The 10540-nt window shown below is 37.5% G+C and overlaps 2 protein-coding genes across 2 annotated transcripts; one reads left to right on the top strand and one right to left on the bottom strand.

Annotated features, from left to right (window-relative positions):
- Positions 1-348: 348 nt before the first annotated feature.
- Positions 349-1316, bottom strand: mt2 (metallothionein 2). The gene is made up of 3 exons (XM_082182668.1): positions 1157-1316; positions 807-872; positions 349-722 (listed from the first exon to the last, which is right to left on the bottom strand). Exons 1-3 carry the CDS (start codon positions 1179-1181, stop codon positions 631-633), a joined length of 183 nt encoding a protein of 60 aa, XP_082038794.1. The 5' UTR covers positions 1182-1316; the 3' UTR covers positions 349-630.
- Positions 1317-3018: 1702 nt separating this feature from the next.
- Positions 3019-10405, top strand: bbs2 (Bardet-Biedl syndrome 2). The gene is made up of 18 exons (XM_082182088.1): positions 3019-3147; positions 3951-4114; positions 5415-5642; positions 5794-5919; positions 6010-6072; positions 6164-6241; positions 6319-6423; positions 6539-6625; positions 7075-7210; positions 7288-7427; positions 7514-7652; positions 8000-8171; positions 8358-8487; positions 8604-8723; positions 8801-8938; positions 9020-9132; positions 9213-9361; positions 9979-10405. The coding sequence occupies exons 2-18, from the start codon at positions 3998-4000 to the stop codon at positions 10083-10085; spliced, it is 2148 nt and encodes a 715-aa protein (XP_082038214.1). The 5' UTR covers positions 3019-3147; positions 3951-3997; the 3' UTR covers positions 10086-10405.
- Positions 10406-10540: the final 135 nt, after the last annotated feature.

Genomic DNA, 10540 nt, shown 5'->3' on the forward strand with positions numbered 1-10540 from the left:
AGTAAACTGGAAGGGTTAAAATAAATTGACATGCACTTGGAAATTACTTATAATGTCTGTTGGAGGACCATCACAATAAAGATTTAACAGATATTACTCTAAAGTTGACAGGTAGTTGCAAAGGACCTATATAGAATGTGTAAAAGGGACCATCAAAATAAAGTTTAAACAAAATTAACATTGAGTGGGTCTTAATGATTGCACTGCCATCTTATGTATTCTAAAACTTGCATTACCAATAAAGCACTTGAATAGCAGGTCAAGAGCCATCCCTCATGTTGTTAAGGTGCATAATGTATATTAGAGTTCACAAAAACAAAGAGGTAAATAAAGCCACACACACACCAGTAACTGCTGACATTGATATATTGTAGACAAGGTACATGGCAGAAAGACTTACAAATATAGAACTGACATCTTGTGATAGTCTTATTTGTAGCAGTACAAATCAGTGCATTGGTTTCCCTCTTTAGCCTTTGTTAAATGATTCCACAACATTAAACAGTGAGATTTGGAGAACAACTGGGAGGTCATTTATTTCATAGAAAGACAACATTATGCGACACAAAACGATGACAAATACAGATGAACAGATTCACATTGTTGTAGCAAAACATCACGTTGACCTCCTCATTGACAGCAGCTGGTGCCACAGGAATTGCCCTTACAGACACAGCCAGAGGCACATTTGCTGCAACCAGATGGGCAGCAGGGACAGCAACCTGACAATAGAAGAGAAATAAGTTTAGCCACCTCAGAAAGAGAGAGGAAAGAGACAGAAAAGAAAAAATACGACATTCACTTACTCTTCTTGCAGGTTGTACACTGGCAGTTAGTGCACTTGCATGTGGCACCACAGTTGCAAGTTCCAGCTACAAAAAAAAATAATAAATAAACGTTGCTGATATAACTCCCATTAAACCAATTCAATAAAACTGCTATCAGATTGTGCTAGAAGCATCATTTTCATGCCATTTGAGGCTTTATTAAAGTCCACCTATATACACCCTTAAAACAATACAAATATTTTAAACTTAAGCCCTGGTAAAACAATCTGACAGGTAAAATGAGACGTCATGACATCTTCAAGTGTATAGTAACTTGATTCCAAAACTAAATTCAACATAATTGTAAATTCATTGTCGAAAACACTTACTCTTGGCGCAATCACAAGGATCCATTTTTCCTCAAAGTATCCTTAACGAGCCCGAAAGTCCTTTGGAAGTATCGCTTCACTCGGTCAGTGAATGAGTTGATGTAGAAGGTGCCAGAGAACTGATCGCGCGCTGCTTTTATACAGTTCTGATTGCACACACCGAGTGCAAAAGCCCGCCCGCTTCAGCCTGCACACGGGCATTCATCCTCAATCACACTGACTGGGTGCAAACTATCAAACAATCAGGAGTCATCATTTCCCACCCTGTCACACCAATGTATTGTTTTTACGATTATATAACTACCATTCCACTCCACTGGCTGAATGTTGATTGCCGTTTGTTGACGTGATTATATAATTAGATGCTTTTGTTGGTTATTTTGGTTTTGGGAGATGGAAAGACCTTCTTGTTTGATAGCATAAAGTAGTTTGTTAGAATCAAAGAGGTCTATAAAATACCATACTTTGTCATACTTGGCCAGTCTTTGAGCTTCTTTAATGGTTTTAGATTTCTGTGAGAAAGGAAAAGTAATACGACACCTTTAAATATTAAAATAAACACGTATACGAGTCTAAATAAGTTATATGCCCAACTTAAGGAGATATTGGCCCATAGTAGATGACATTAAAGACATAGATGATGCTCGCCTAGAGGCAATTTTAGATTTTATGAAAGCTTTATTCTCTCCCATAAATGTTTGTCAACAGTTTGTCCTCTCTGCACACGGCACTAAAGTGAAACAAACTGCGTGCGTGTGTGCGACAGCGTCATCACGTGCTCCCCTGTCTGCACTCGGCGGAGATGCGGGCGAAGCCTCAGTAAACACAAGAATTGATTTGCACTCGTTTACTCTCTCGCTGCTGCGCGGAGTATTTTTCCATTACCAATTATTCATTACAACTGAACTGATGTAACGAGTGCAGAGTGTCTTTGAATTTTGGGGAGATCAATAATTTAAAGCGTTAAAATGCCAAAAAACGCACGTTTAGAACACTACTCACTCAACAAGTGCACGTCCCCATACATCTATGGGTTGTATAGAACCCCCACCCCAAAAAATGCAAATATATTTTGAAATATATATTAAGAATATATTTAAATATTTGATTTTAGCCCCTTTTTTATATTTTTCACATATATTAAGCATGTAAATATATTTTTATTGGAAATATTTATATATATTTATTTCCTTTACATGTAAAAACGTTTAGATATTTGCAATATATTTACATATCTTCATTTCTAATATTTGTTCATATAGATTAGTTTTCTGTATATGTAAATCTATTTTGAAACATATTCAAATATTTAATTTAATTAATGTTCCTTCTTATATTACACGTGTGCCTCCATATATTTTCATTTTATATACATTTATAAATTAAACAATCAAAATGCCAAAATACATAAAGCAAAGCCTGCAAATGTTTTACCTGCTAGACAACGCTATATATTTAGATAAATAAACTAATCTAATAATCTAATAAACTAGATAAATATGATTGAGGTAGATCTAAATTCAGATGATCTCTCGTATCATTGTTATATAGCCTATCGGCCAGCCCCAAAGCTTGTTAAAGCACTTACAGGCATAACATTATGACATTAAGTCCTTATGCTTTATGTTAAACTTTTTTTTTTTTTAAATCTTACAGAGATAAAGTCCGTACACGGCTCCAAAAAGTAGAAATTTAGAGTCTGTCAATAAATGTCTACTTGTTGGACCCGTAGTGTGCCGAGTTTTTGTTGTTGATTTATTTATTTTTTTCTTCAAAATGATTTACAGATATTATTCAAGTAACGTTAGTTATTCTTGATGGCAAACTGCCAACTTTTATTACGGCCTTTCTTTTAAGTTCTTAAATCAGGACCCTGCGCGTGCTCACTGCACATCCTGCTGGAAACAATCCTCTCCAAGTTATGGACATCAGTTTGTCCTGTCAGTAATAGCAGAATACAACACCTGGCAGAGAACAATCTAGCGGCTGTGGTAAGACACTTCCATTTATTGTAACTCGTATGTTTATTGCAGTAAAGGGAATATAATTATGCACACATTATCATCTCCAAGCACAGTATGAAGGGTTTCTGCTAATTAGCTACGCAGAGTTAGCAGCACCCCTAGCCAGCGCATAGAGAATACACTGAGTTGCCTGGATCTGGCTAATATATCGATAGCATGTACTTTTCTTCGTTTTGAATGAAAATGGCGTCGCATAATTAATATGTTTAAATAGAAGTACAAAGTAAAACCTTGTTTTTTTTTTAAACATAGTGAGCAGACGTGTACACTAAAAGGATTAGCAGAATAGCATGCTAGCAGAAGTGGCTTGGTAATGCCGTGACAAGCTGCCCACTGTTGCTAGGCAACAGAAGCCCCATCGGGCGAGAAGCACAGTAAGCTGTTTATTCCATTACCCAGAGAGAATGGGTAGTTAGATGGGCTAAAGCCTGAATACAGTCTCTTGTTGTGGATCATTTCCCCTTTACCCAAAATAGCCTTTTCACTTCATTTATATGAACTTAGTTCTTATTATTTAAATGTTTTATTTATTTGACAGTGACAATACCAACATAACATTCTTGAGCTGTAGATTTTAAACATTTAAAAACAATATCAAAACCGGAAAATGTATACAAAACTGAGTAGACTATGATATATATATATATATATTTCACAATAATGCTTCATTGACTTGCGATCCATGTAGGAGATTCTTGTGGTTTTCTAGTACATGTGGTGAATGTTTACCAGAGTCATTGTTTTAACATCTGTTTATGGTATTTTCACAGGAAGTTTGCATTGGTTACATCTGATTTTGCTCTTGAGCTGTGCCACCATGTTAGTGCCCATCTTCACCCTTAAACTGAACCATAAGATTAACCCTCGAATGGTTGCTATTGGAAAGTACGATGGGATACATCCATGCCTCACTGCAGCCACGCAAGCTGGCAAGGTAAGTGAAAAGTATTATATTAAAAAGTAGAGATGCACCGATGTATCGGCCGTTTTTTTATCAATTTAAAACCATCGGCATATCAGCTATAGCATTGAAATGCTTATTAATAACTGAATGAAGGCTCTAAGCTGTATAATACCTGTTGCATAATTTTTCTCTAGATAAAATAATTAAATACAAAAAACAAACAAAAAAAAGCCACTTTTGGACACACATACTGAATTGAGTTCACTTCTAATTCACACAAAATTATATCAAAATGCCTGTCTTGGCGAGTATTCTTGTAAACATACTCGGTTATGTCTTAAATGAATGTAAACAGTTGAGAAATAAAACGCTTGTGTACCAGTACTTTGGATCCGTGCAGCTTTTAAAGTGACAGCAGCCTAATATTCCTGCTGTGCTGCTGTCTGTGTTTTAATCATACAACTAAAGACATTCAAAATCACTCACTACTTTTGACTAAAACACTTTTGTAACTTTAATAAGAACTAATCTATTTTTATAACAAAAGTTCAAATAAGAGAGAAAGTGACAGTATCTGAATCACAAATAGTTGTTAGTTATAATCGGATCGGCCAGAAAATTTTTTTTTGGGTGCATCCCTATTAAAAAGTATTATATATTAAAATTATATCATATTAGATTGAATTACAATATGTTCTATTATATTATATTTGTCATTGTAATAGTTATTCTTCCATTTGGCATCAATAGCACATTCAAAAATTGACAAAGCACATATTTTGTTCAAGAATATTCATGTAGAGAGCTTTGCTGCTCTTGCCATTGTTGTAGTTGCATTCTTGTTTTTTTTTCTCTGACAAGTGCCAATTTTTTTTTTTTCTCTGTCAGGATTTTTTCTAAGCTTGTTTGGCAGCATAGCCAGCTTTGTTTGTTGTATTTTATTACAATGGACTTCATGGTGCTGATAGCTTTGCCAATCTCTATTTAGCCTTTTTTGTTGTTGTACATTTACACAAGCAGCTCCTTGTGGTCCTAATGACAAGCGGGATTGATTTCATTGGCTATTTTAGTTACAAAGTCTGTGATATTTATTATACAGTAAAGGATCTGAACTGAACGCATACAAATTTTGTAATGTGGACACATGGTGTGCCTTGTTGAAAAACTTGTTATAAATTGTAAATGTAAAATTGACATTGTTAAAGCAAAGTGATTTTAGGACATTTTCAAATGTGTATAAAAAACTAAAAAAAAACTATATCTAATACATATTAATTCATTAGCATTTTTACACACGGTACAATCCAGTTTAACTTCTAAACCCATCCAGGTGTTTATCCATAACCCTCACACTCGAGGCCAGAGGCCAGAAGCCCACCGGCTGAGTCAGAGTACCCAGGACTCCGATATCTCACTCCTCAATATCAACCAGGCAGTCAGCTGTCTGACGGCTGGTACTCTGGGACCCAACACCACAGGACACACGCTGCTCGTAGGCTCTCAGACTAACCTGTTGGCCTATGATGTGCATGACAACACCGATGTCTTCTACAAGGAGGTAAGGTTTATATGGTGTGTCTCATATACATAAAGCTGCAGTGGATAAATAATCCAATAAAATGGATTTCTTAAGACATTGACACTAGGTGATTAAATGTTTCTTATCCAAGTAAAACAGAAATGTTTATCACATGCTTGTTATATAACAGGTGACTGATGGGGCCAATGCCATTGTTCTGGGAAAACTAGGAGATATCCAGTCCACCCTTGCCATCATTGGTGGAAACTGTGCTCTGCAAGGCTTTGACTATGAGGGAAATGACCAGTTCTGGACAGTAAGATCATTTTTGCGACCTATATTCAAAATATATTTGAGAAACAAAACTATGAAGGATATTTATAGGTATACCTATTTTTTTTTAAAGGTCACTGGGGATAATGTACGATCACTTGTGCTTTGTGACTTTACTGCAGATGGCAAGAATGAGGTGAGGTTTGTCATCATAATGACAAAAATACTTTTGTAAGTTATTATAAAATACTGCTTTCATAAATTGACCACACATCCCATCTTTCCAGCTGCTTGTTGGCTCAGACGACTTTGACATCAGGGTGTTCAGAGAGGATGAACTTGTGACTGAGATGGCTGAAAATGAGGTATGAATTATGACATTGTTGGTTGATAGTTGGATAATTTAATTTTATATACAGTTATTGCTTTCTGTTTTTTTCAGACAATCACATCGCTTTGTCACATGCACGGGAGCAGGTTTGGTTATGCTCTGGCCAATGGCACAGTAGGAGTGTATGACCGCACTGCACGCTACTGGAGGATCAAGGTAGTGCATTTTGGTCCATTCAAAATGATACCTGAATCAGCATTCTTTCCTAGAGGAAAATTATCATTAATGAACATAAATGAGTAAGAATAATTTTGATTTTTTTTTCTCACAGTCTAAAAATCACGCCATGAGTATCCATGCCTTTGATCTTAATGCTGATGGTGTTGTTGAGCTCATAACTGGGTGGTCCAATGGAAAGGTCAGTCTTTTAGAAATTACACTGAGTGGCTGTTTACACGACACCTTTTTCAACTAAAAACTGAAAACTTTTTACACATTTTGGGGCTATCCATTTACACTGCAACAGCGTTTTGGGGGCCTGAAAATGAAATGTTTTGAAAGCTGGTTTAAAAGTGCAAGTTTTTGAAAACGATACCGCGAATTTGTGAAAACAATGTTCAGTCTATAGGCGCGTAGTATTTCTTTACAAAGTGACAACTACTGGCCGGGCATGCATAATACAGCGTTTTTAGTCATTTTCGCAGATCCGTGTCAACAGAGATCATTTTGACAACGTTGTCATCTGTAAACGCAAAGGAAAAACTTTTTTAGTACAGCGTTGTCGTGTAAACGTACCCTCACATTTAACTTACCAAGGTTTTTGCTGTACATGTAAAAAGATAGGATTCCCTGTGATTCCATGTCTAGATTGATGCTCGCAGTGATCGCACTGGTGAGGTGATCTTCAAGGATAACTTCTCATCCTCTGTGGCTGGGGTTGTTGAGGGAGACTACCGCATGGATGGACAGATTCAGCTTATATGCACCTCTGTGGAGGGAGAGGGTGAGATGACTGACATTTATTGTAAATTCATGTTGCCCTTGAGTATTGGCTCATCATATATATGTGTCATCCTACAGTACGGGGCTATCTGCCTGCCAGTAAGGATATGAAGGGAAACCTAATGGATGCAAGTGTAGAACAAGACCTGATCAGGGAGCTGAGCCAACGTAAACAGAACTTGATGCTGGAATTACGAAACTACGAGGAAAATTCCAAGGTACATGCGGTTCTTTAGTTAAAATTTAGTGATTTATGTTGATTTTCAAAATGCAGTTTTTGGTGAGTGAAATTTGTGTGACATAGGCTCTTCCTGGAGTTTCGGAGGGGGAATTTAAGATGGGTGTAATTCCAGCTAACACGCAGCTCCAGACAGCCTTGTCTGTACGAAGAGCCACAGAGAGCCAAAGAGCACACATAGAGCTCAACATCTCCACTCCGAATGGTAGTTAAACCATCTTAACACAGTTGCAACACTTTGACCTGTACAGAGCACCACGCATAACATATGGGGGGAAAAAACAAGATATCGTAGCCACAATTTAACTAAATTAAACCGAAGGAATGAATTAGTACAATGTAGCCACAATTAGAATGAATTAGAACGAATTATTAAAACGTGGTCAGGGTTTAACTAAAACAAGGAAACAAATTAGCTTAACATGGTCATGATTTACTAAAACAAGGGAACAAATTAGTACAATCCATGCCCTTAATATAAGTTTTTTGGGCCTATCAACATGAAGTTTTAAATGATAATATTATGATATTCTTTTTGCTGCCCTCCTTCAGAAACAATCATTAGAGCCGTGCTGATATTTGCTGAGGGGATTTTTGAAGGTGAGAGTCACGTGGTTCACCCTAGCGCTCAAAATCTCTCTGGCTGTGTCCGTGTCCCCATCATTCCTCCAAAAGACATTCCAGTTGACCTTCACATCAAAGCCTTTGTGGGAGGAAAGACAAGGTACACAAATGTGGAATATCATCATGACGATTGTCAAACTTCATTATTTGGATTATGAGGATTCATTCAACTACTTATTTTAAGTTTAAAATGAAGGTATTATGAAAAAATATGGTGGAAGAATTTCTAAGAAATCTCATGACGATGACGATGCATTTTTCTGTTCTCCTTCCCCATTTACTCCAGTACACAGTTCCACGTATTTGAAATCACACGTCAGCTGCCTCGCTTCTCGATGTATGACCTTAGCGTTGACTCCTCAGCCACAGAACCCACAGGAAAGGTCACATTCAACATCAATGACAGACCTCAGAGGGTAAAAGGACACACTCACTCAAAATGGAACAGTGTGTGCATGACGTCACAAAAATTGTGCCATGTGTTGTTTATCATAGTGCTGAAGAAATATGAGGCATGCATCTATGTTTGCAGGTAGTCATGTGGCTAAACCAGAACTTTCTACTGCCTGAGGGCATTGACAGTCCAGACATCACCTTCACTGCACTGCGTGGAGGAGGTCTCCTGAGAATCAATATGCAGCATAGTGGAGAGGTGCTTTTATTGTGTGTTTGTCAGTATTTGTGAGCTACTTACTCAAAAAAATCTCTAACTTAGTTCTTCCTCATCAGATCACGTTGAGAACAGATGACATTGATCTGGCTGGAGATCTGGTCCAGTCACTTGCTTCTTTTCTGGCCATTGAAGACTTACAGGCTGAAGCTGACTTCCCTGTCTACTTCAAAGAGCTACGAACCACTCTCACTGAGGTTAGGAATAGCAACATCACCTTTAAGATGAACATTTTTTGAAGTCTTTTAGCTGCAAACATCCTTTTATGTTCGTGTTAGGTGGATGATTTTCACTCAGTGCATCAAAAGCTCACAGCGGCAATGGCAGATCATTCCAACTACGTAAGAAATATGCTGGTGCAGGCGGAAGATGCCAGACTCATGGGTGATTGGTGAGCATCTTAGTTTGATTGATCAGTCCTCTCGCTTTCTCAAAGACATGTACTCACAGAAATTATATTCTGTTTTTTAGGAGAAACATGAAGAAACGCTACATTGAGCTGTATGACCTCAACAGAGATTTGATTAATGAATATAAAATCAGGTCTAATAATCACAATGCCCTCCTCGCACGGCTGAAATCAGTTAACCAGGCCATCCAAAGGGCAGGGAGATTGAGAGGTGGGTGGATTTTACTAAGAGAACACAGTTAATGAGTATTCATAGTTTTCACTTGACGTCAAGGAACGCCCACCTGGAGGGCTAAACAAGATTTTCCTCCACTGCCCGGCAGTTATTTTTACCAGGTTTATACTGAGTACTAATGTACTAAAACAGTGAGTTTTCCCATACAAAACCTTTTTCAAGTAAAAACTTAACATGAAATATAGCGTGTTTGCATTCGTATTCTGTTTGCCTATATATAGTATGCATCATCAATAAGAAGTATACTGAATTTGATCTTTTAATAGGTATATTTTGCCACATTAAGCGTTTTAGAATGTCCCGCTATTTTTCGTGATTGAAATACTGTGCCTGTTGTTTTATATGGATTACAAGTGCCCCAAACTTGCAGTTTGTTCAAATATCTTTTTTTTTTGAGAGAGAGAGGTCATCTAAATATTTGTGGTTTGAAACGGATGGAAAATGGACAGGCATGTGCTGCAGTTCTATAGATGTTTTGCCTTCTAGGTGCCAGTCATATGACTGAAAACTATGAATAGCTTAAATGGTCTCTCAGCTCATTAGTTGTTGTTTTTTTGGCAATTAATTGTAATCACTGCAATTATGCTTTTCAGTGGGAAAACCCAAAACTCAGGTTATCACTGCCTGTCGAGATGCCATCAAGAACAACAACATCAATGCTCTTTTCAAGATCATGAGAGCAGGGACTACTTCCTCCTGAGGAACATCTGGTCCTAAATGACCTTAAGCAGAAGTCTGGAAGATCAGACCACATTCCTGGGGGAGAACAGGCTTGGAAAGTTCCCAGTAGCCTACTGGGAAATGAAAAGGCCTGCATGAGGGGATATGTTTTGAATCCTGCCTTCACTGGCAGCAGTTTTGTTTTAGAGGAGCAACTGGGCTGGTCTGTCAGTAACTGTAAAGTCTTAGCCAAAACGTGATAGCCAAAGAGACTGTATTTTGTGTACCAAGGCAATGTGTTTGTAAATCGACTGGTTTTATCTGTATTCAAACAGGATATTAAATTATTATATAAATGTATCTGTTTTCATTCTATCTGTGCTGTTAAACGGTTACATCTAGTTTTATTTTCCACTATGGGGCAGCAATGGGACTCTCCTGAATTCATAATTCTCTTGCGCGTTCTCGCTTCCCTGTCCTCGCTCCCGGCTCGCG

This window comes from Leuciscus leuciscus, assembly GCF_965113295.1.
Source record: "Leuciscus leuciscus genome assembly, chromosome: 10".
Taxonomy (NCBI): Eukaryota; Metazoa; Chordata; class Actinopteri; order Cypriniformes; family Leuciscidae; genus Leuciscus; species Leuciscus leuciscus.

Excerpts from the sequence above, each read along its gene's own strand:
- mt2 (XM_082182668.1), bottom strand. The coding sequence starts at position 1,181 with ATGGATCCTTGTGATTGCGCCAAGA. Across the intron at positions 873-1,156 it reads TCCTTGTGATTGCGCCAAGA|CTGGAACTTGCAACTGTGGT; the intron begins GTAAGTGTTTTC and ends TTTTTTTTGTAG. Across the intron at positions 723-806 it reads GTGTACAACCTGCAAGAAGA|GTTGCTGTCCCTGCTGCCCA; the intron begins GTAAGTGAATGT and ends TTCTATTGTCAG.
- bbs2 (XM_082182088.1), top strand. The coding sequence starts at position 3,998 with ATGTTAGTGCCCATCTTCACCCTTAAACTGAACCATAAGATTAACCCT. Across the intron at positions 9,133-9,212 it reads GCCAGACTCATGGGTGATTG|GAGAAACATGAAGAAACGCT; the intron begins GTGAGCATCTTA and ends TCTGTTTTTTAG. Across the intron at positions 9,362-9,978 it reads AAGGGCAGGGAGATTGAGAG|TGGGAAAACCCAAAACTCAG; the intron begins GTGGGTGGATTT and ends TATGCTTTTCAG.